This window comes from Phoxinus phoxinus (assembly GCF_949152265.1).
Source record: "Phoxinus phoxinus genome assembly, chromosome: 20".
In the NCBI taxonomy this organism is placed as follows: Eukaryota; Metazoa; Chordata; class Actinopteri; order Cypriniformes; family Leuciscidae; genus Phoxinus; species Phoxinus phoxinus.
In genome coordinates, this window is record NC_136895.1 from 17,347,718 (window position 1) to 17,373,978 (window position 26,261).

The 26,261-nt window shown below is 37.8% G+C and overlaps 1 protein-coding gene across 1 annotated transcript in view; it reads left to right on the forward strand.

Annotated features, from left to right (window-relative positions):
- The window catches only part of patj (PATJ crumbs cell polarity complex component), a 106,124-nt gene that overhangs the window by 26,279 nt on the left and 53,584 nt on the right, over positions 1–26,261 (forward strand). Inside the window, exons 16-30 of the mRNA XM_079593543.1 lie at positions 8–142; positions 1,117–1,293; positions 2,108–2,176; positions 2,515–2,730; positions 8,636–8,845; positions 9,150–9,257; positions 11,581–11,868; positions 12,093–12,165; positions 12,247–12,343; positions 13,610–13,687; positions 13,792–13,863; positions 14,903–15,080; positions 15,570–15,680; positions 17,301–17,360; positions 21,178–21,313. Of these exons, the coding sequence (XP_079449669.1) occupies positions 8–142; positions 1,117–1,293; positions 2,108–2,176; positions 2,515–2,730; positions 8,636–8,845; positions 9,150–9,257; positions 11,581–11,868; positions 12,093–12,165; positions 12,247–12,343; positions 13,610–13,687; positions 13,792–13,863; positions 14,903–15,080; positions 15,570–15,680; positions 17,301–17,360; positions 21,178–21,313 (2,008 nt within the window). The remainder of the gene's footprint in view (positions 1–7; positions 143–1,116; positions 1,294–2,107; positions 2,177–2,514; positions 2,731–8,635; positions 8,846–9,149; positions 9,258–11,580; positions 11,869–12,092; positions 12,166–12,246; positions 12,344–13,609; positions 13,688–13,791; positions 13,864–14,902; positions 15,081–15,569; positions 15,681–17,300; positions 17,361–21,177; positions 21,314–26,261) is intronic.

The window sequence follows — 26,261 nt, forward strand, 5'->3', positions numbered from 1 at the left end:
TCTACAGCTTCTCCCAATACACACAATGCGCTTGGGCGTGGAACTAGACTCTTTTGATGGACACCACTACATTTCTACAGTGGCTCCTGAGGGCCCTGTGGCAAAACATGGGCTACTTCGTCCAGAGGATGAACTTCTGGAGGTAAAGTAATATTAAAGCGCATTACCCAGCATCTACACTGGCGACGTGGGTCCTCCCTGCACCCTCTCTGTTTGGCATTATGGTTAGGTGGGCTCCCAGTGTTTGGCCAGCCTGCAGTTTTGCTTTTGGCTGGCTTTGGTGAGCCTCTTCTCAGTTGCCTTAATAACACTGACCTTTGCATCCTGCCAGCACCAAGCCTCCAGGAAGGCTTGCTGCTGCTGCTGCTGCTGGCTCATAGATGTTCTGGCAGGAGGGCTCCTGAGTCTGACCGAGGCCATCTGCATGACTGTCCCCTGCCCTAACCTCCCCACTGGCCTTGCTTCCTGCCCCCTTCCCTCTAAACTTCCCCCTCCCACCTGGTCTGGCGGCCGAAGGCCGGATGGATGGTTAAAGTAGGGGAGATTTGCAGGGCTGCAAGGGAAGTGGCTTATAAGATGTGGCTCCATCCTGGGGCTAATGCCTTTGTTGAGGAACCTTTTATGAAAATCCCAAATTTCAGTGTAACCAGTATCCTAATATACTTCTCTTGGTCTTGCTAGGTGTGTGTGTGTGTGTGTGTGTGTGTGTGTGTGTGTGTGTGTGTGTGTGTGTGTGTGTGTGTGTGTGTGTGTGTGTGTGTGTGTGTGTGTGTGTGTGTGTGTGTGTGTGTGTGTGTGTGTGTGTGTGTGTGTGTGTGTGTGTGTGTGTGTGAAAGCATGTGTGGAGCCTATGGCTTCCCCTTGGTTTGGGCAGATGGCACAGTGCCGCTCCCACTCGCCATAGCAGCTCCAGGCTTGCCCACTCCATGAAATGCCAATCAAAGATGACCAGTGGATGTCACTGAGACTATTTCTGTATCACACAAATGAATTTAGTTTATAAGTGACCAAATTTTTAGTACCCCTACTGACTGATCTGGGAAACCGTGTAGTGTTACATATTCTTTTTGTTTGCAAGTTAATTTTCTCCCAATAAAATGTGTATTGTATTTGCAGGTGAATGGCGTGCAGTTGTATGGGAAGTCTAGGCGAGAGGCTGTTGCGTTCCTCAGAGAGGTTCCTACTCCCTTTACTTTGGTTTGCTGCAGACGTCTCGTTGAAGAGGGCAGCGAATACCACCCTGAATCTGAAGAGTGGCACTCATCCAGCCCCTCAGCCAGCCTACAGGAGCAGGTAACAGAAGCATACATGCACAGGGTCCAAAATGAACACTCAACAACTGCCAAATACGAGTAAAAATTTACTTTGAGAAGTTACTCGGAATTGGCCAATATTTTAAAGGGGTGGTATAATGCCCTTTTCACAAGATGTAAAATAAGTCTTTGATGTCCCAGAGTGTTTATGTGAAGTTTTAGCTCAAAATACCCCACAGATATTTTTATATAGCATGTTAAAGTTGTCACTGAGCAAAAACGCACCTTTTTGTGTCCCTTTAAATGCAAATGAGCTGCTGATCCCCGCACAGGGGGCGGAGCTACAACAGCTTGTGTCCTTTTACCTCACACAGACATGCACTGAAAATTTAAAAAACTTTTAGCCTTTTATGTTCAAACCGAAGTCAGAAAGATGGAGAGACTCAAGAAGAAGTGACAACATGTAGACAACATTTTTTAAATGGTTAGTTGGTGAATTCATGTAGCTTATGTGTAGTTATCTTCTAGTCATTGATTAGCATATTCTGTCTTGACAATCTATAAATCGTGTTCCGGTGTTTATGTAAATTTTAGGGTTCATGATGTCACTAACCCGGGAGGAATATAGTGTAGTCCCTACCAGCAGTTTGTTGTAGTCCTTAAAAAGCAATTTCTTTAAAATAAAATATCTCCCTTTGTTTTGAACTTTGAGCGTTGTAACTTTGCAGATGTTGTTTATGCTCAAACAGCAACATTAAACACTAACTAAAGTTAGAAAAGTGAAATCATATTCAACCACCCCTTTAAATAGAACTGCAAAATATATGCTTGCTCATTTTGTATTAATTTTACAGATTGAGAATAACCTCTCCATGTTGGCCAAAGATACAAGTCTACGCAACAGCCTAAGGGAAGAGTTACAGGTTTGTCCATATCCTTTAATAAAACATTAGTACTCTATTTTAGCTCAGTAGTTCTATATTATTTTTGCTTCAGGATCTAGAATTTACATTGGATATCATGTGGCACCAAAATTGTTTATCATACAAAAGTAAAAATATTTTTTTTTACATCAAACTAGGTTAAAAATATAATACATTTTTTTTATAACATGATCAACTTGTTTTGTATAGTTTGTTTGATTTGAGCATTTGATTGATTAATTGATCTCATCAGAACAGACCTGCAACCCATTTTGGGGTCACGACCCACCAATTGAGAACCCCTGCTAGCTCAACATGATTTGTGCTTTTCTTTTCAGAACCGTCAGGCATTTGCAATGGAGCAAGAGGTTGACGATGAAGAAGAGCCTCCAAGCGGCCCTGAGAGAGAGCAGATGGATGAGGAGAAGGATGATGAAGAAAAAGAAGAAGAGGAAGAGGATGAAGGGGAAATGGCTCTATGGTCTCCGAATGTGCAGGTGCTGGAACTAGAGAAAGGAGAGCGAGGTCTTGGCTTCAGCATACTAGACTATCAGGTGGGGAATTACCTCATTTCTTTTTCCTTCCCCCCTCCCCATCCTCCCATATATTTATCATTAAATATCTTTCAGTCTTGTTTTATGTCAACTGCATGTAGGAATCGACACGGTTACCATGCACTGTAAAGTCGGCTATAAATTAATAAATATATGCAGTAAATACTAGACTAATCACAATTCAGTATGCAAACAGATATAAGAAAGAGGTTCAATCACAACTCAATTTACAAATATTATGATAATGTTTTTATGATCCGTTACATTTTAAATGTTTAACATATTGATAGAAGGTAACGGATCATGAAGAATTAAGTAAAAGTGAGATTTTTAAACTAACTCTAACATTTGCAAAAAGCAACAAAAATGGATTACATATTAAGGCTGAAAATATCTTAGAAACCTCTTGATTACTTGGAAACCTTATGTTAAGTAGTTTAGACTAAATTAATGGCAGAAGTTGTATACGTCTGCAGTTTATAAAACACCCTGGCCATAATGTTTAATGAATACTGCTGCCTTGAGAAAACTGTAATAAATAACAAATATCAGACCATAAAATGTTACATTTTGTTCAAAAACAGTACCATTGATCCATATTTTCTGTAAAATGCCAAGTAAAGAAAAAATCAGCTTTCCTTTAAGCAGGGGGAAAAAGGAGACCGGACTCAATGAATCCCCCTTGACTTTACTAAAGTGTGATCACAGGAAAACTTGCACTGATGTCACAAGTCTTTGGACACTGAACAAAAGAAAGCAGTGAAACCTTTCTGACTAGGGCCGCTGTTTATCTGGCCTCGTGCCAACCGTCAAACCCTTTGCTCTGCTCACTTAGTACGTAAAGCTGCTTTCCTCCTTCCTTCATTAGCCCTCTAATCAGGGTTAGTACATAACTGCACGTTGATCCTGAATCAGAAGTGATCATGTAATGAGGCCACTTAGAATGCAGAACCTCTCCCGCAGACCTGCTCTCCACCGCTCCTGTGGGACGCCTCGTGTTTTATATTATCCAGCCATGGGTTCCAATTGATTTCATGCAGGGAAATGGTATTGGCAGGAGAAAAGCATGCCCATTCTTTTGCAACTTCATCAGGACTATAATAAATGGCTGCCGCATCATGGCGAAAGTGAACGGGGATCATGTTTTAATGGTAAGGTATGCTTCTTTCCTAGTCAGAGGCTGCCGTGAATGATGGGGGCCGTGGCGACATGGACAGAATTACATTGCTGCTTAATGGCGATAACCTGAGCAGTGATCCTTTAAATTCTTCCTTTCTCTTCATCTCTCTGGTAAATGAAGGAATGAAGATGGAGGAGGGAGGAGGGAACTAGGGACAGTGTCCATAGGCTCTGAGCTAGAAAAAAAAAGGGTTTTGCTGACTCAAAGTCCTTTGTTTTCTTTTTTATCGCCATTACGAGATTGTATGAGGCTACGCAGGTTTTTTTTTTTTTTTTTTTTTTTGCAGCATGAACGAGTACAAACGAATTGCATCGATACCGCATCGATGGTCTGAATTTGAGATGATCTCATCCCCACCAAGGCAAGAAGAGAAGAAATTCACAGTCCCGCAACTTGAATCATAGATCATTGTCATGAAGAGGCTGAAGCGCTAAAGCTTACTTTGCAGATCTTCTGGAGGAGTTGCTGGTGCACCCTGGGGTTTATTGGAAGCCATATTGACCTGTGCAGCTTCCCCTCGGTCGAACTCACCGTCTTCGTGCTCTGCACCAGCTGAGCCCCCTCCACCTAGCCCTGTATGTTTGCTTATCTGCACCGAAACGAACGCTTTTCAACCCGAGGGCCTCATGCATGATGGGTGGGAATTGATTCAGAGGAGGAGGGGGTGTAGGCACTTGCAGAGTTGTGAAAGAAGTGTTAAAATGTCCATAAATGTATGAGCTGTAAGGAATTGCCAGAAATACTAAAGCAGAACTCCCACAATGCAATGATGGGTATGGTCTTCTACGGCCTTCTAATGGAGGAAGAATCTCTCAACCTTTCGTCTTGAGTTCTTTTCTGTTTCCCGCGGCAGACGAGCCTGGGCCTCTCCAGTCTGCAAAGGGGGAAATTGATTTTGCCGCTCTCTCTAGTAAGAGGCCTAAGTTGATAAGGCCACGTCGAGACCTGCAGACATGCTTGGAGCCTTCGAGAACCTTCAGTCTCCCCCTCTTTCTACCGCCCTCTTTCTACTCTTCTCATCTCAACAGCTAATATTACCCCCAAAGCAAGGAGACCTTGTAACCGCAGCTAGATTAATGGGAGCCCACGGTCACACTGACAGCTGGAAACCAGGGAGTTTTTCTTCCCTAAATGACACCCCTGACTGCGTGAGTGACGTGAAGTGGCGACGACAAAACCATTTGGAGTCATGGCTCGGTTTTTTGCCCTGACAAGAAGGGGATCTCGAAGTAAGAAGCACTGCATGGCAACATGAGAAGGACCCCCTTGGTCGTCCTAGCCATCCTGGTAATGGAGATTAATGGAGGTCATCTAGATCTGAAGAGTCTTGAAAGTCAACTGATCTGAAGAATTGAGCTGTGACGGTTTTGTTTTAAGCGGGATTATAACATGGCCGTTTAAAAGTCATTACTAAAAGTTCTGACTAACAATTGAATTTGTGTATGAAGTCATGGTGCTGCCAGGCTGAACTGAAGAATGATTGAGCAGCTCTTCTGCAAAGGGTTCAGGGTAGATGTAGCTTATGTTAAGCTAAATGTAGCTTAACATAACCCTCTGTTTGGGCAGCATGTCGGCCTTACACCAGCTTCAAAAAGGAAAATGTCTGTTCACAAAAATAAACTTGTAGTGCAAAATAGTAGCATGAAGAACATGCAGAATTTGATCTGCAAAATGTTCTCAGAAGGGTCTTGCGTCTGCAAATGCCATTTTGCAAGTGGGCTGTAAACTCTCTTTGTGCAAAACAAGTTTATTTGTTACGTAGGTTGTGAATGCTTGGCTCCAATAATTCATGCTGTCCAAGGAGAAGAGATCTGAGAGAATGCATTTTTGAATCATTTTCGATGGTTCAAAGAGCCTAACCTGCACATCAATACAGCATTTAGTCTCATCCAGTGAATGTTTTAAAGGAGAGTCATAAATCATCCCGTTGTGGTATTATTTATTTATCGTTGTTTATTTATTCTGTGGCCCGAAGCTGCAGAAACTGACCAAGGGCTATTTTATTACCCTCGCAGGAAAATAAGCTACCAAATCGACTGCAGACACCATCCTAAATGTTAATATGTTAAAGAAGAATATGCATTATGATTTTCAGCCATGAAAAATGTATGTAACATCATGTTGTTTCTCAACGGTGTCTTCCAATATTAAAATCCGATTTGTAGCAGATCCAAGGGAGATTTGTTTGGATTTACTGCCATTGTCATTTCTGCACCGTCTATGCCACCTGTTCCTAAGTCAAACAGCTGCCCACAGCTGTAAGTTTTATAATAAACAACGGCTGATGCATTGTTCCTCCTCCTTGTGTGACTCTTTTTACATAACTAGAGTCAAGACTTCAATGCACCCCCCAATATTATCGTCATAGCTAGTAGCGAGAAAACGGTTAGTGAACAAATGTCAAAACAAATAAAGTGGGAACATTTTGCCATGCATTTCTTTTTCCTTTGAATGTCATGGTATATTGTGAATCGGAACAGCAAAAAGATTAAATTGTCTGAACTTGGAGCCTCATGTTACAGTGTTTGACCTTTGTTTGCCATGCAACCTGAGGTAATGCTGTAGCTTAACTCTTCACTTTGTAGAATTATTTACATTGGAAAACATTGATGCGAGTCATTTAAAATGGCCTTATACCTAACCAAAGTTTTTTTTTTTTTTTTTTTAACAAAAGCAACATGAAGCGATGCAAACATACTTAAGCAGACTATTCTAGTGGGATAATTTAGAGGAATTGATGTGATTGTGCAATTTGCTTGTCCGTGGAAGTGGCATCCTTTCTCCTCTCAACGCAACAACCAAATTCCTCTCAAATGGTCAGAACAACCAAAAAAAAAGATTAAAAGAGAAAAAGCAGGAGACCGACGTCCTGGAGTTCCTGGTATTTTGTTCAGCAAGATTGAAGGTGAGTCAGAGCGCAGGAGCGAAACAGATGACTTGGCCTGCCGTTGATTCCTGCAAAACAGCAGATTTACTGTCCGCCTGACACCACACTGAAGAATTTCAACCCGTTCGACAAGCAGCGCCAGCCAAGGGAACGCTTGGAGGAGACGGTAGTAAACCTAAGCCAGCAAGAAATATGGGAGATCCATTCCGGGCAGCCAATGCTAATGCCCATCTGTTAGCTAGCGGAGAGTTTCGACCATTATTAAGGTTATGTAGACCACAGGAAAACATCATGATGGAACTGTTAGCGTTGCCATAAACTCATTTAATCCAATTCTGACTGGCTATTTTTAGCTGCCGATAGTTGTGTGGAAATGTTGTAATGTGCAACACCAGCCAGGAACTTCTGGGATTTTTGATTTCTTTGGATGCTGCGATGTTCCTCACACCTGTAGCATGGAAGACAGCTACTCTCCCAATGAGCCATGTACTGTACACCATCTAAATCATATGAACACTCGGATGGAAATACGAATGAGAAATGGAGCAACCTTGCTCTTTCTTTCCATCTCTCATGCAAACATTCATATGATCACTGTCTTTATTCCGTAGCAAGGTGACGTATTGTCGTATTAGGAGCCCCCTGTGCTGGCTCGTTCCTCTTGGCTTTTTTTTTTCCATATAAAAGCTGCTCTACTGACATCACTGGCCATGTGGGATGAGAGCAGGGCTTGGAAAGCAAAGCATGCTTGGCTGGAACCCGGCAAGCCGGACAATGCAGCCTGTGTCCTCCTAAAGCGCCAGCTGGAGTGGAACTCCAAATCCTCTCTCCAACTTTTTCCTGTCTTTTTTTTTTTTCCTCATTCTTTCCCTTCTAGCAGGCCTCAGTTCCTCTCGCTCTGAAATTGCTTTTCTCTTCTCGTCTGCTTACCGTACAGCAGTGGCTCACTGGGTAATCAGGAGGCAGTAATTGCTGGGCTTGCTGACCCACTTTTTATGTTTGGGCTGGGTGAAGTTTCCTGGTCCGCTGTCCGCAGTTTCGCCCGGGGGCTCCACTGAAGTTCATTGTTAAAAATCCTTGTCAGTAATATGTTATCTCCTTGGTCTGAGTGATCTTTGTGATCTGAACCTGTCTTTTGTGGCCCTGTCCGAAGATGGGGTCAACTGCAGAACAGATTCATGTTAAAATCGGAAAAATTGAAATGATTTGGGTGTTCGGCCGGTCTTTTGACATGGTTGGTCGTAAATGTTCATGGGCAGATAGATGAGATTACTAATGACTGTGCTCCCGCTTCAGTTTTTACTCTCAAATAACTACTTGTTAATCACTTTTATATTGTCATACGCCACATAAAAGCTGCCCATATGGGTCATGAAATATATTGTTGGAGACATCAAATCGGTTGAATTGCAGTTTTATGGCAGAGCTCCCCAGAGACGTGATTGATACTGTGGCACTTGGGTTGTTGGAGTGAGAAGTTGGCCTCATATAGCCTTCCAGCAAGTTTGTCATGCTCTTTTGTAAGTAGATTTTAATGCATGGATCCCCGAGTCATTTCTGTTATGAAGTCATTTCAAATTAGTTCATAAGGTACTGCCTAACTTGAATGACCACCGGAATGAAGGCTGCTTGTTTGCAATCTTCTATTCTCTACTTACATTGGTTCAGTTTGAAATGTTTGTGTTAAGATTTAAACAAATAAATGAAACTTCAAAAGGCAGTCGTCATGATCTGCTTTTTGATTGTGACGTATAGGTTAAATCACGGTCACTATTGCTCCACTCTGCTCATGTTTTTTCTGTTTGTGTGTTTGCTATGGTCTGCATTGCCCTCTGCAGGACCCTTTGGATGTTGCACGCTCTGTGATCGTCATCCGCTCTGTGGTTCCTGGAGGGGTAGCTGACAATCACGGCGGGCTTTTCCCGGGTGACCAGCTGGTTTTCGTCAATGACACCTATCTAGACGCATGCTCTCTGGCCCAGGCTGTAGAGGTTCTTAAGTCTGCTCCACCTGGGATAGTCTACCTTGGAATCAGGAAACCCCTGGCGGTATGTAATTATGGCCCCATAATATTAACATTCAGTGCTAGAGGTTTTTATTTGGGTGGGTATTTCAAGTTTTACTCTGGATTGAGGATCATTACAGTGTCCGTTTCCACCACAATATGACTTTCTTATTTTAAACTTTCTCACAATTATCCACTTATATTTTTTCTTGATGCAGCCTGCCAAACAAGCTTGTTTGGCTTGTAGCTAGATAGCTAACTCCTACTAGTGGCAGAAGGCTATGTGTTATATGTCTATTTATTTTGTATTGATTTTTTGTGTTCTTTTGTTTCTATGAACTATACAGACAGAGGATGGAGGTAGTGGGCAGCAGTCCTCTTGGCCTGTAGAGAGCGCCGATGAGGAACCAGTGGCAAAGCAGGTTGTCAGCCACACTCTCCCATCTATGCCAGAGGTATTCGGAATATGCCTTTACTTGAATTATTTTGCAAGTAGTTAATAATTTTTTTTCAGCAAGGATTCATTAAATTGATTGAAAGTGTCTGTAATGATTTATATTTCGAATAAATGCTGTTTTTTTGATCAAATCATCAGAAGATTGCTGACAGTTTCCACAAAAATATTATGAAAAACAACTGTTTTCTACATTGATAATAATAAGGAATATGATAATTATAGGAAATGTTTCTTGAGCAGCAAATCAGCATATTAGATTGGTTTCTGAGGGATCATGTGACACTGAAGATTGGAGTAATTATGTTGAAAATTCAGCTTTGCTGAATATATAGCATTTTAAAATATATTAAAATAGTATAATATTGCACAATATTACTGTTTTTATTGTATTTTTAATTAAAAAAATGCAGCCCTGGTGAGCATAAGAATCTACTTGTATAATCCTGTATTCACATATATAATAGACCTTATAAAAATCCCAGTCTTAAATGCATAGAAACTTTAAAAACAAAAAATAACATATTCATATTTATTGTAATGCAGATTCGCCAAATATAGATTGATCCGAAAAAAAATAAAAAAAATTGTAAAATATTTTAAACAAAAATGCAAGTAATAAGTTAATGAAGTTAATAAAATAAAGTTAGACTAAATGTTTTGTTGTTGGTCCCTGGCATGAAAAAAGTTTAAGACCCCTGCTCTAATCATCTGTAAACAAGCTCATATCCATCAATATGTAGGAAGGAAACCCAACTACAGTTGTGATTTAACAAAGAGAGCATGCATTGAAGAAAAAGAGCGCGAGGAAAAAGAGGAACAAATGAGCGAGCCTCCTGAGAGGGATCTTTTTGGAGGTGATGCATGACCCCCTCTATGGGCCTTTGAAATGTTCCGTATTATCCTTGAATTTTAGCAAAGATGTAATTGAGGCGGCCGAGTCAAGTGCTGCCGTAAATCTACTCAAAACGAGACTAATTGCGCCATTAAGATTTTAGACTCTGCACATTTTTCATGGCAAATTGGTTCTGCTCTCCGCAAGGGTGGGGGGGGGGCGAGTGAGAAAGGAGCTGAGTCGGCTTGTTGGAGCGTCGCGGGGGAAAAGTGCGCTTTCAGCTCTTATGATCCGTAAGTGTGGGGAAGAGGGAGAGGAGGACAAGCTCCGGCACCCTGTTGCAGGGATAGAAAGAGCTGCTTTGTATGCGGCAGACAGACAGGAGGTGAGATGTCTCTACCTTACACGCCCCCTCCAACATCAGACGTTTCTGTTAGCAGATGATTTAGGGGGGGAAGAATGTTAAAAGGGGTATAAAGTAGCATAGGGTTTCGCTATCATGAGTTTCGGTATGGGGGAATCAACTCAGAAACTGAAACCAAGTCGGATAGGTTTGAACTGAGTTTGGTGAAACTCTTGGGCCTTGTTTTGACTAAAGATTATGTTTTTGAGCACTATTGATATTAACATTTTAGCTTGTATTTGATTGATCTGGCCTTGTGGTTCAAGATTTAGGTTGGTAGGTAGGAGGTTGTACGTTTAAATCCCATAAGAATTTGTAGTAAACCTCTTGGACCTTGTTTTGACTACAGATTACTTTTTTTAAGCAATTCGATGTAAATATGAGCTTTTTAAATTGTATTTGGTTGATATGGCCTTGTGGTTCAAGATTTAGGTTGGTTGGCAGAAGGTTGTAGGTTCAAATCCCACAAGAATTTGTAGTAAACCTTTTGGGTCTTGTTTTGACTAAAGATTATGTTTTTAAGCAATATAAATATGAACATTTCTGCTTTTAATTGATCAATATGCCCTTGTGGTTCAAGATTTTGGTTGGTCGGAAGAAGGTTGCAAGTTCAAATCCCACAAAAATCGGTTTATAAACTACTATTATCACGGTGCTGTTACAGGGATTTTTTTTTACCCAAAAATGACCCTCCCAGAAACCACTACAAAGTCAGACTGAGTATAGTAAAACTGTATAATAAATGTTTTGACTAAAGATTTTTTTTTTTTTTACCACTATTAATATAAATATTGGTCACCAGAAGGTTGTTGGTTCAAATCCCACAAAAATTGGTGGTAAAAGCTATAGTGCACCCAAAAATTAAAATCCTGTCATCATTCACTCACCCTCATGTCGTTCCAAACCCTGTCGTCCTTTTGTGGATCACAAAAGCAGATGTTTAGCAGAATATTTACACTGCTTCTGTCTAATAATGCTCGAAAAATGCACCATAAAAGTGGTTCATACGACGCTCTTTGTGTTTTCTTAGCTTTGTGTGAAAAACAGATGGCCTTTTAAATTGAAAGTCATGTTCTTTGTGTGTAGGACTTTGGAAATGACTCTGTCTTATCTGACGACCTGGACGAGGAGCCGGAGCTGATCCTTGACGCCGAGCCCCGCTATGCCTCTCCCCTCACCACTGTTGACCTCCTGCCCGGCCTGGAGCGAGAGATGGCTGTGGATGAAGATGATGAAGAGCAGGAGATGGACACCATGAAGGATCAAGGGAGTGCTAGCCTGCCTTCATACCTCAGCGAGAAGACTCGTTCCTGGGAAAAACCAGCGACATCCAGCCTCTACCAGTTCAATGCTCAAGCTGATTCGCAAGAACAGGTGATGCATAACGATACCAAAGATGATTTTATAGGTTTTAAACCATACAAAGTGTCCAAACACCTTTTGGCTTACATTTTTCATTTTCATAACTGTAACACTGGGGGCTGAAATGACCTGGATCAAGTTCACAGCATTAGATTTTCTTTATTTCTTATATTTTTATGTAAGATCAAATCCCACAAGAATACATGATTGAAACTCTTGTGTTGTTGCTGCCACAGTTCCCTGAGGTGAACGATGATCTTTGCACAAGCTTTGAGAAGATTCAGCTGCAGCCCTCACAAAATCCCATCAGTGAGTGTGTGTCTTTAAAACAAGGTTTATTTTAAATAAGTACAGTTCAGGACAGTTTGATATTTACACGTCTGTTCTCAGGTCAGCCTGCGTCATGGTTGGAGGCAGCGGACAGCGAGGCAGACTCTGACTCCAGAAACGAAGGCTCAGAACTTACCTTGACCGACACTGACACTGAGTAAGTCTCCAGCTGTAATAATGCACACCCAACTATATCCATCACCTAACTAACTTCTGTTTACAAACAAAATGACCATGTTGTCATTGGTTTATTTTTGAGACTACAGATGCAGATAGCAGGTAATAACATTTTAAAAACATATCTCTACTAGCTAATACACACCTTAAAGTCATTAAATACGTATTTATAGTAGCTGTGTTCATAAAGATTGATTCCTTGTGTGTAATTATAATTACCATGTTTTCTAATAGAGCCATAACGCCACCTGCTGGACAAATGTGCAGCTTTAATTCATAGGACAGTTAAAGACTACATTTTTAAAGATGTAAAAATAAGATACTCAAATTAATTTGAGTGTTTAAGAGTACTTTGAGAGTACTAAAATGTGTGGTGTTAATCAGAAATTAGAGATTTATGCTTTTTGATATGGTACAAGTATTAGAAAATGATCATGTTTATCTTAGATTATCACAATTAACTCATTTTTATAATTGAGCTATCTCTGCGCTATAACCCAGGTGTGGTAGAGAAATTAAAGAAAAGTGAGAAACGGATATAAAATGCCGTTTTGAGCTACACGATGAATGGTGTCAAATTGGTGTGAAACGCAGCTGAGACTCGGCCAGCTGTTAATTGTGTGTGTGTGTGTGTGTGTGTGTGTGTGTGTGTGTACACGTACAAGATGTTTTTTTAAATGAATAGCCAATTCATTATTGTATTTATTTACTATGCTCACAGTATTGATGTTTAGACTAAAATTTTTTATTATATTATTCATTTGTAAATTTAAAAGATAAAAAAAATAGTACCAACATATTACGCAACATCATTAATCATTACTAAAAATAATAATTTTATACTATCATTATTGTTGTTAACATTCTAGCTTTGTTACAGTATGTAGCTCAGTTGACCTTAATAGAGACAGGAAGTGATGCGTTGATTTAATTTTTTGTATCAGAGATTTTAAGTCAAACACGCCTGTAGGATGACTGAATTCTTTATTTGTTATTAATCCAATTCAAAAAAATATTTTATGCTTTCCTGCTATTACACTGACGTTCATTTGTTTAATTCATGCTGTTCAATCAGGTTAAATATTTTTTAAAATAGTGTCACTTGCTTTTTGTGAACTGTCAAGACAGATCTGAGATTATTAAAGTCGAATCTTACATAAATTTTACATGAACTTGATGAGTTTGATTCAGTCTATTATGATTCTGTGACTGTTATGCATCTATAACTTACTGTCTTGCTCTGCAGATCTGTGCAGCGGACTTCCTCTCGCAGCAGAAAGAGAAGAAACCAGGGCGCTGCCGGTCCAATCAGAGGAGGCCACAGGTAGCAGTTAACTTTTCAGCATTACTGATCATTAATACTGAGAATTTGATGGTAATTTAAGAATTTTGGTTATTATAACTGCACAGTGAATCTATTGTCCGCAGTGATCTGCCAGAAAGAGAGGAGGGAGAAGGTGAGGAGACGCCTGCGTTCAGTCACTGGGGTCCCCCACGCAGGTAAAACACACTAAAAACACTGAAGCTGTGTGTGTGGTTCTAGAGATTTCAATAGAAAGGTGGAAGTAACAAAAATTTAAACAGAAAATGAAGTGTCTTTCTTTGAAAAAGCACTGACAAATAATTGACACCTTCCTAAAAGAAAACAAATTTGTATATTTACAATACATTTAAAGTTAAGAAGTATATATATTTGAATAATATATCCAAAATATAAAATGTATTATTTAATTCAATCCACATTTATTTGTATAGCGCTTTTCACATAGTTTCAAAGCAGCTTAACAGAAAATGCAAGATATCTAACATGCATAAAGATCAAGTAACAAACATTCTATTATTTTATTTTTATTCTATACACACACACACACACACACACACACACACACACACACACATATATATATATATATATATATATATATATATATATATATATATATATATATATATAAGAAAGAGAGATAAGCAAATACTATTATTATGATAAATGTTGTTTTTGACAACCACCTTCTATACTCTATAATATATATCTCTGTTTACATAGCTCAGTTGACTGTAATAGAGACAGGAAGTGATGATTTAATATTTTTGTATCAGAGATAATAAATCTAACAAGCCTCATTTATAAGAAGTACATTATATTATGTTATTGTATACTATAGTATATCATTAAATATATACACTACCAGTCAAAAGTAAAGACATTTATCATTTTACAAACTATATCACACTTTTTATTCATCAAAGTATCCTGGAAAAAATGGTTCCACTGCAAAACTGTTTTCAACATTGATAATAATTAGAAATGTTTCTTGAGCATTAAATCCAGATATCAGAAGGATCACTGGAGTAATGATGCTAAAAATCCAGCTTTGCATCACAGGAATAAACTACATTTTAAAATATGTTCAAATAGAAAACAGTTCTTTTTAACATGTAATAATATTTTACACTTACTTTCTTAACTGAACTTTGGATCAAATAAATGCAGCCGTGGTGAGCAGAAGAGTCTTTCAAACACACTTTTTTGTCTCAGAGTGGAGGTGTGGCTAGAGACGCAGGAGTCTCTGGGTATCAGCATAGTGGGCGGACGCACCGTTATAAAGAGGCTGAAGAATGGAGAGGAGCTGAAGGGCATTTTCATTAAACAGGTGCTGCCAGAAAGCCCAGCTGGACGCACGGGTGCCCTTAAAACAGGAGACAAGATCTTACAGGTCTGAGAGACACACACATACATGTTCAGACGCATTTGCTGTTGATTATTAGTACACAACTACGCCCATTAATATTATGGTCTTTTCTGCTTCCTAACCAATTTAAAGGGGCCATATTCTTTGTTTTGTAGTGTTTTATTCATCCCTGAATCTCCTTATAAAGAATTCCTGCACCAATAAAGTTTTACTGTTTTTGCTACTATACCTTTAAGACAATATATAAATGACCTCTTTTATTATTGGCTAATGTCTTTGCATATAAAAATGACTGGCTTAATTCACTTTCATTCAGATTTCAGCATCTTGACACTCCAAGATGAACATGTTGATGTGTAAATGTGGGCGGGCTTATGTTAATGTGCACATGGTTCTGACATCGTAACCTGTTTTTTTGCGAAATAATCCTGTTTTCAAATGCATGTCCCCTTTAAAATCCTCTCTTATCTCTCCTCCTCCCTTTGTCCTTCCGTCATCCTGTGTGATAAATAGGTTTCTGGAGTGGATTTGCAGAACGCCAGCCATGAGGAGGCAGTACAGGCTATCAAAGCGGCGTCCACTCCCGTAGTCTTCGTCGTTCAGAGCCTGTGCTCCACTCCACGGGTAAACCTGCCTTTTCATTTCAAATGCCATCATCTTCTCCTGCCACTGTGCACCTCAGATATGACCCCCCCCTGTTCATGCCTGAGTGCTCTCATTTTTGAAAATGGGGCCAATTCATTTCCAGTTCAACAATAATAATTCCACTCAGTCGCTACTGAAGTCACTGGTAAGCGCCGCCGCACTCTTGGGCCACTTTCTCCCGCAGCTCTGCTGTTAAAGGTCTAGCACTCTTTCGATTGCTTTTAGTCCCCTGTATTTTTCCATAATGTGCCTCTGTTTTGAAGTAAACTTTTTTTCTGTGTCATCCATGTTTTGTAACGTATGTGTCCTTTACTTTGCATAAGGGGAAAAAGGCACAATGAAAACACAAATAAATGTTGTAGTTGTGGCCACACACACATTACTGCTCATCACTATTGTGTCTTCATGCAGATGTGCATTATTTCCTGTTATCTCTGCTCTTTCGTTGTTAATAAATATGGAACCTTTCGTCAAAAAAGCTGCCCCAAAATATAATAGAATTATATACATTTTAATATGAAATGTAATAACATGCGTATTCAAATGTATATGATTCTATTATTATAATTATTTTGGGGCAGCTTTTTTGACACAAGGTTCCATTTTTATTAACAACGAAAGAGCAGAGATAACAGGAAATAATGCACAATATAATTATATTATAGTTTATATTATAATAATGTATAACAGTCAGATATTACAGTAATATTTAGATATTGTAATACAATTTTCATTTATAAATAATGCATGTAATAATTATAATAAATAGAAGTACTCAAATTAGTGAAACTAAACTTTTCTAAATAGTGTAAATAGAGTTCTAAATATCAAAATAATAATATGAAGATATTGTAATAATTATATATAAATATGTAATATTTCTAATATAAAATGTATGTTATACATGTAGTAATTATATTCTATCTAATTGTGTATATATTTGATGTTATAATTAATATAACTAACATTTAGAGATTGTAATATTTATGTATTAATAAATTCATAAATTACCCGGCCTGGCCAACATGTTTATGTGTTAATTCTAAATAATATTTAAATAATAGTAAGTAATATGATATAGGAAGTGCGGTTGAAATGTGAGGGGGAACATGTGTATTACTAAAGACCTACTGGGTGATTTTTTTATATCACAATATTGTGGTCAGAGAGCAGCGTATGGGCCTCTAGCAGCATCCTTATTGAGGATCTGTGCGGTTTGAGGGAAGAAGCTCTTCCTGAACCTGTGTGTGTTGACCCTGAGGCTCGAGCAGAGCTGTTGTTTCTTACAGTACAACTTCATGATTTGTATGACCTTAGTTGGAATGCCCTGCAGGTTGGGCACTTCAGCCTTAGCAACCATACAAGCACAGGACATTGTGGTGCTGTTCCCATGCCATGTGCTAATCCCTCCTGATTGGATGATTTCAACAGTAATAGCGACACTAACGGGATGTCAGTGAATGATGTCTTCCTCTGTCTGAGATAATTGATTTTGTTCTCTCTCAGCCCCAAACTGGGAACGCACAAATCTCTTGAGCTGATGTGTCCGTGTTTGTTATCCGTGAGGTTGACTTTCTTCGTGTGTGTGTGTGTTCGCAGCCTGCTTCAGTGACCGCCTCCAGCATTAGACAGCATAAGGCTAAGAGGAAAGCCACCCAGGTGAGTACAAACCTGCGCTCTGCACAAGCTCACCTCTGAGTTGTGGCTCTTTCACCTTTTCAACAAATCCTGCACGGAAATACATATGCTACTGACAGATTTTCCAAATAGTGCTGTACATTTTGTGCATGTAATTATTAAAAAATTATGAGGTGACGAGATAAAAATGAATGCAATTAATCTTGTTAGTCCTATTATTTATGTATTTATTTATTTTTTACAAATTTTTTCGTTTTTTTTTTTTTCACGCAACAAACAGAACCACGATAATGATGATTAAAAAAAAAGATAATTATAATTTACTCTTCTTTTTTTTTAAATCAAAAAATAAAATAAGCTATGACAAAACAACAGAACATTGAGGGACAAATGAAAGACAAATTATCCAAGACTGGACAGGTAATGCTTAAGCAGGATACAAATTTATAAATGTTATAGAGTCACTTACTCCTATGAATATAATAGCCTATTAAAATAAAACTACCTACTACTGTACATTACAAAAAAAAATCAATTGCATTATCCTGACTATTGTCAGCTGTCTAATCAACCTTAAGGCACAACATTAAATACATACATATATATATATATATATATATATATATATATATATATATATATATATATATATATATATATATATATATATATATATATATATGTATACTGCACACACACACACGTATATATATATTTATACTGTATACATACATTCTATTTTTATGTATGCATTTATTTAATAAAAATACTTTAAAAAAAAAAGTAATACTGTGAAATATTATTACAATTTTAAATATCTGCTTTCTATTTCAATAGATATAAAAATATAATTTAGTTCTGTGATGGCAAAGCTGTACTTTTTTTTTTCTTTTTTTCTTGAATATTGAAAATACTTATCTAAAGACTAAAAGCCAAGGGCCTTTTAGTGTGTTCTCAGACTCAGATTTTATATACGAACATAGCTCAAATCGGCAGCATTCACTGCAATATGATTCTCACTGGAACTGCATTGTCCGTAATGATCCGTAATTACGTCCCAGCTGCCCTGTAATGATCACACTCTCTGTGCAAAGAAGCTGAATGCTGTATTTATTATGTGTCTGTTTCAAGATGTCTTTGTGTCCACTAATGTAAATGTCTAAGGCTGGTTTCCACTCACATCAAAGCACAACCCATCACAATCTGCTATAACCCTCGCCACATCCCAGAATCAAGAGAAATAATGGAAGAAAAGAGGACAAATATGCACAAGCAAGCAAGCCCATGTTTCTGAGAAATGGTGTCTCTTCCCGGGAGACCTGCAGAAGAATCCCTATTTGAAATCTTCTAGATACCTCTGGAGTCGCCGTGTTTTGATTAAAACTGTTTTTTCTAGCAATTAATTTGAAATTACAGTAATTTGCCTAATTGCTCCTTCATCCATTAGTTGCATTCGGCTCCCGAGGCTACGTGATTATTCACCACAATCAGAATATGGGGCCCTCTAATTACACCCTGCAAATTTAATTAACTTTTCAGCTCATATCTGAAGGAAAACTCGCGCTGCTTTCTGTTTCTAAAGCTATTTTCCATAAGAAAATGTAAATTTAGATTTGAAAAGGGCAAAAAGGAACTGCTACAGAATAAATAGAAGAATTACCTTTAATAGTATGTTATAAACAAAGATTTTCCCATATATTGTGCGCAAAATAGTGTTTTGCCAACATAGCAAAATTAGCCTCGGTTGCTAATACCTGTATTCACAGCTCTTGTACACATTAGCGGTCTTTCTCCCACGATATCATTCTTCCATCATTCATTAGGTATTAATCAGCAGTAAGCGTGGCTCTCAGGAGCAGTGAAACATTATGGCGTCCTTCTGCAAGCGCCGTTAATAGCTGATTAATGCTAATAGATCTGTTAGAGGCGGCTTATGTGAGCTATAGCTGCAGCTCTATTGAGAGATGGTTAGCCTTGATTAGACTCTGTTGTCACTGGTACGTGTGTTATTATTTTGCATGTACTGTATGTACAACATTTTGTATATCAGGAGGGTCGACGGATGTCCGCACACAGCCCAATTTTTGCAAGTGATGCTCACTGCAGAGCCAAATGACGTCCAGCTCCACCTCTCAAGATGTCATGGGTTGCGCTTGACCTAGTCCACTTGTTAAGTGATGGTCATATTCCCTATATTTATGGTAAAGCAAACCTTCTACGTTTTGTGTGTCGGTTAAGCAAGTGGTTAAGTAACATAACTTAGCTTCGGATTTAAGAGGTTAAACGATTTATCGATTAATTGATTGGTAATGTAAACAACAATCGATTATGGATATTAATGTTAATTGATGTACCTAATAGAAGTGCTATAAATGACTCCGAACATCCTAGAAATCGCATAGCAACATGCTAAAAAAAAAAATAGAAATTGGTGACGTGCTAAAAACCACTCAGAACATACTAGAAACCGCATCGAGACATGCTAAAAATGACTCAGAACATCCTATAAATCTCATCGAGAAATGCTAAAAATGCTAAAAACCACTCAAAACGTGCTTGAAATCACATTGACATGCTAAAAATGACTCAGAACATCCTATTAATCTCATAGAGACGTATTAAAAAATGCTAAAAAAAAACACTCAGAACGTTCTTGAAATCGCATTGACATGCTAAAAATGACCCAGAACATCCTATAAATCGCATAAAGAAATGCTAAAAATGCTAAAAAAACATTCGGAACGTTCTTGAAATCGCATCGAGACATGTTTCTCTCTGAACACCCTACAAATCCCATAGCGACTGCTTTAACAATAACAAAACCCTTCAAATCTTGGGGGTCCATTAGAACCACAATCCGTAAATCGTTTGTTAAAGGATTAGTTCACTTTTAAAATGAAAATTCTGTCATCATATACTCACCCTTAAGTTGTTTCAAACCTGTATGAATTTCTTTCCTCTGCTGAACACAAAGGAAGATATTTAGAAGAATGTCGGTAACCAGGCAGTTTTTGGTTCCCAATGACTGCCATAGTATATTTTTTTCCTACTATGGCAGTCATTGGGAACCAAAAACTGTCTGGTTACCGACATTCTTCTAAATATCTTCCTTTGTGTTCAGCAGAGGAAAGAAATTCATACAGGTTTGAAACAACTTAAGGGTGAGTATATGATGACAGAATTTTCATTTTAAAAGTGAACTAATCCTTTAAGAATCTATGTTAGTGTTAGTTGAAGTGCCTCGTATTGAGATGTTGATGATAACTTCATCGGTGGCTTTCCACATATTATTCCCATGTCCATCTCCTGAGGCTTTTCTCTGACAATAGCAGTTTTATGAGATTACTTCTTGTAATAGCCCGTTGCCTAATTTCTACTCCCTGCCATTTACAGCTTTCCTCATGCTCTTATCGTCTGGCTCTCTTATTCATGCTTTGTTGGGGTTTCTAAGTTGGTTTTCTCTGCCTTTTGAGGAATAGTTCAACTAAAATTGAGCAGGAAAGCTTCATAGAAATAGCATTAAAGGGATCCATGTGGCTTATGCACTATATTTAAAGTCTTCTGAAGTAGCTTTGTGGGAGAAACGGACCCAAACTGAAGTCCTTATTTAAGATTTGTGAACGAATCATTAGATGGGTTTTGTGAACTGGATTTCAGGATTTTTTTTCTGTGTTTGGTAAACCATACCTATAAATCAGTGCATCTTTCTCCGTCCAGAGTTTTCCCAGCATCATTCATTCATTTTCATCTGTCACAGTTTATTTGTTAGCCTGTGTCCTTTCCACAGTCTGTTGCATTACTCTCTCTCACACACAGTCTCTTTGCTTTTCTCTTCAAGCAGAAATCAGGACAGACCGGCGTCCCTCCGCCCATGCGCCTCCCCCCGCCCTACAGACCCCCCAGCCTAGTGCAGGAGGAGGAGCAGGAGGAAGAGGAGGAGGAGGAAGAGAGAGAGGATGAAGAGCAGGCTAAAGGTGAGAGTCTGCTGATCACACCAATAAATGCGACTGAACTCAATGGCTGTGTTCGAAATTGCGTACTACCATACTAGTCTACTAACTCTCCATATATATGCTAGAGAAAAAGTAGAGTTTCTGTATGCATGGAATACCTTATTAACCTAATATTGGGACTGTTATTTTATTAATTTTGTACCGGTAATTATCATTGTCATAATTATTATTATTAATAAGTGATAATTATTAATAATAACTTTAAATAAGAGTAAAAAAATGCTTGAATAATTAGATAATAAATAAGATAGATATTTAATTGAATAAAATTATGGATATTAATAAATATTTCCTTAAAGTGACAGCCGTATGAATTACAAAGAAAATATGTTGTTCAGATATGTGTATTCATGGAATACAGTGTGCATTACGGCTGTCGGTTTTGTATTTATTTTAGTATACTTAATTATATCAAAATTATTATAATTTTTTAGTAGTAGTAGTAGTAGATGATGATTCACTGAAGAAGGCTGATTGCCGAAACGTTTGATATTGATCTATATGTGCTTAGTTGCATAATAAAACTAATAATTATTTAAAAATAAAAATATAATGGTTAAATAAATAGATATTGAATAAAATAGTTAATACATTTATATTTTCTTAAATTGTTCATTATTAATAATAGCAATACATACAAATAAATAATAGTTTATTAAATAAATACATATTAGATTGAATACTTTTTATTAATAATAAATAAATATTTGCTTAAATTGACAGCCCTATCAATTACAAAGAAAATATGTTCAGATATGTGTATTCATGGAATACAGTCAAACAAAATTGAATGTTATGTTAGTATGCTTATTTATTCAAAATTATTATTTTATTATTATTAGTAATAGTATATTTATTATTAAATATATTAAAATAAAATATATATAATGGTTAATTAAATGGATATTGAATTTAATTAAATAAATATTTCTTAAATTATTTTCATTATTAATAGTAATAAATAAGAATAAATAGTTTAATAAATACATAGTGGATTGAATACAATTATTCATAATAAACAAATATTTGCTCAAATTGCCCACATTCACAAATGTCATCATTTGTGATTTTAAATATCAATTAATTTTATTTAATAAACGTATGTAATTTGGGCCCAAGCACCAATGGTGCGTGAACCCCCCTGTAATTGCTGCGTTTATTATTTTTAATTTTATTACTATATTTTTTTAAATCAATTGACAGCCCTACACGTTATACAGTCATACAATTAATTACAAAACAAATTATGTATTGTGCATTATACAACCAGAGCACTTCACTGGATACTGTATCCCACAATGCAATGTATTATAGATGACAAGGATAAATTTATTTCCATTATGATAACTGGGCTGCACCTGCTGAATTAAACCTACACCATGGCTAGGTCATGTGGCTACTATATTCAGTTTGAACCATTCATCATTGCGCATTTTGCTCAATATATTGCTCCGAACATTGCCAGTGTCTTAGGATGTGGCATGCAGAAACATTATCTTTTCAAAAAAACTGTAGCCATCATGAGGCGTTCTCATCACAACATTCCAGTAGCAGATCTCATTCCCTGAGACTGAGCTGGCAGACTTTCTCAGCGTCACACCGCCGCTCTAATCTCTTTCCAGTTTGATGGTCCTCAATATCGGCGTCTCAAAATCTCTTTTTCATTCTTGTCCGCCACCGGTCCTTTGACTGGCTGTGTTCCCAGATGCCATCCGGCGAGCCCTTCTTGTAAAATCTTGTAGTGTGAAATTGAGTCTGTGTCGAGGTGTGCTGTGTTTAGGAGATGCCGAGGAGGATAGGTCCAGTTGAAGTGGTGTAGTGGTTGGAAGATTGGAAACTGAAACAAGGTGGGTTTGAACCTTACAAGGAGAAATACTGTACATGACCCTTCAGTATTGTGTCCATGAGTTAGACACGTTAACTTAGGGTAGGGTTGCCGACCTTCACGGATAACGGAATCATAGAACGGAAAATAGAATTGCTAATTAAATCCATACAGGATGTAGTTTGCCAAGTATTTTTGCATCTTGCTATAAATACTGAATCGTTCTTAGCTATTTGGATGCGTTTCACATTGTGTTGTAAAAGTGTCAATGTTAAAAATTACAGATTAGCATGAAAAACAAGTGGGATTTGTGTATTAGGAAATTTAAAATTAATATATTTTTGCCACGAAAGTGATAAAAAGCTGCAGGCATATACTGTGACATTTCATTCATTTCATTTTATTGTTTATTTTTACAGGGACAATGCACAATTAAAAGTAATTGCACCAGAAAATTAGCTAATAGCTAGTTTACATCTAATGCGACAGTGTAGCATTAGCTTCTGTTAGCATTTAGCTTCTCCATTTGTGCAACATTGCATCTTCCTACAGTTCATGGAAATTGTTCGTAAAGTGATTTTTAAATTTAAGTCAACTTCTTGAGGAAATGAAATATGAACTTGGAACATAACCTTTTGAATTAGACACTTGCTTTTGTTATTGTGTGCAGCTTCCATTTAGTCAGCCAGGCTAAATGAAAAGTTTGGCTAAATCTACTTCTCAAGCTGTTGCTTGCTAGTTTCAGCTCATCATTTCCCACATTCTCCACAATTCAGACAACAATGTGATGGATAATGCATACAAAGCTGCAGACATACACTGTGGCTGTGTAGCATTTAGCTCCTTTTAGCATTTAGCTTCTCTGTTCTTCAGTTCAATTGTTCTTATAGTGATTTTAAAGTGAAAGTCAACAACCTGAGGCTCTAACATATGAACTTGGATCTTGAATTAGTCACTTTGTTTTTGTTGTTCTGTCCAACTTTTGTGTAGGTTATAACTAGCTACCATTTAGCCAAAAAGGTTAACGTTAAGTCCTCCTCCTTAAGCAGCTATTTGCTAGTTTCATCTCATTTCCCACAATCTCCACAGTTCGGACGGCAAAGTGATGGAACATGCATAAAAGCTGCAGGCAACCACTGTGACTACTAGCATTTAGCTTCTGATAGCTTCTATTAGCGTTTAGCTTCTGCATTTTATGCAAAATACTGCATCTTTAATTCAGTTGTTCTTATAATGTCATTTTAAATTTCTAAAAGTCTTTAAAATATGAGCTCTTGAATTAGACACTTATGTTTTTGTTGTTGTTGTCTCAGCTTCTTGTATGTAACCAGCTATCATTTAGCTAGCAAGGATTTTTTGACAAAGTACTACTTCTTAAGCTGCTACTTGCTCATTATTTTTCCACGATTCAGACAATATTGTAGATCATAAACGTCTCTCATGGCTCTAGTCACTTTGGATCAGCTCAATAACTTCTTTCTATCTGTGGCATGAACCATTCTGCCTGTGAAGCTTGTCTTCTGGTGTGGTGATTTTGATGTGCGCACATGTTTGTCTACCTTCCCATCTGTCAGTGATAAATTACTTAAGGGTTCCTCATCTAAAGCACTTGCTTCTGTCAGTCCAATCAAAGAATTTTTGATGGAAGTCAATACTTGAGCTTTGCTGAAGGCCTCAACATGCTGAACTGCTTAAGTTTGAGGGGTTTTTTCTTTTTCCACTCCAGCGCGTTGAGGACAACCTAGTCAGCAGTTTGCGTAATCCCTCGACATTAGAAAACGTCTGCTCGCGGATTAAGATAAGCGTAATATCGTGTCGGATTTATTGAATGTTGAATAAACACAATCTAAAACTTTGCCTAAAACTTGTCGCAATAGGATTACAGGGCGTTTGCCTTGCAATGTAGGACGTGCGATAAGACGACCTTTTATGTCAGGATTTGCTGATGCGCATTCATTTTGTATTTTAAATTGCACACTATTACCAAACGGTTATTGCTTAACTCATATTTGCTCTCCTAAGAATCTCTGTATGCAATTACGATATTCTGGCATGTTGTATGCTGGACGTAGCGCCGCGTCTGCATCAGATTTATACGTGTTCAAGAATGAATGAATGCCGCCATCTGTTCGAATCTGTGGCGAAGGCAGGGGAGAAAGCTGTCTATTGTTTGAGGTTGAAACAGGGACCTTGAAGCAGCTATTTATCTCAGTTCAGAGCATCAGTCAGCCTGATGAATTATAAGAGACTCGCAAGATGGTCAATGGAAACCCCACAATGAAGCCAAAAGGCCCATTTTCTGTTCAGATCCATCTTTGGCAATATCACTTTAAACAGTTGCCCTGAAGGAATGGTTTTGTTTTGTGGTCTGGGATCCTTTAGTCTACATCCATCATCTGGACTTGATGCATCACAATTGGTGATTCGCATCCATGTGCCATCTAATACATATTGCATTTTTCGAGGCATTTAGTAGTAGTAGGTCATTGGTAAAAGTTGATATTTTAGTATATCGCAAAAAGATAGTTCTTAGCCAAAATGAGCTCCACTGTGGACCAGACGGTGTGCTGATTGTCAAATTCTGGCACGGTGAGACCACGTCCACATCGTTTACTGGGCTGAAAAACAGGAGGTGTCTGCAGGGCGTCTTTCTAACTTGGCAGACATGATCTCCCAAGATACCTCATGAGATACCATCTCCTTTAAAAGTGACTGGGTGAAAGATTCACCATCAGTGCTCAAAGGAAAATACAACAGACTAACTCTCCATTTAATGCCAGTGAATCTTTTTTTTCCTCTCTCACCCTTGTTGTTTATATAGATAGCAGGTGTTTTTTATGATATTTTATTTAAAACAAAAGTGCTAAAAGATAGTGTTATTGAAAGCAGTGTTAATCTTTTTTTCACTTCTCATCTTTGATATTGTTCATCCGGGTTATGTTTCATCAACAATAATGAAGACAAAATAAGTCTAGTTGTGTTATTTTTGTCTTGTATTTACTATCATTCTTGACATTTAAAAAACCTTCTTAAATCATCTCTGTCGTGACACAAAAGAGGTGTCATGACAATATTAACAAAAAA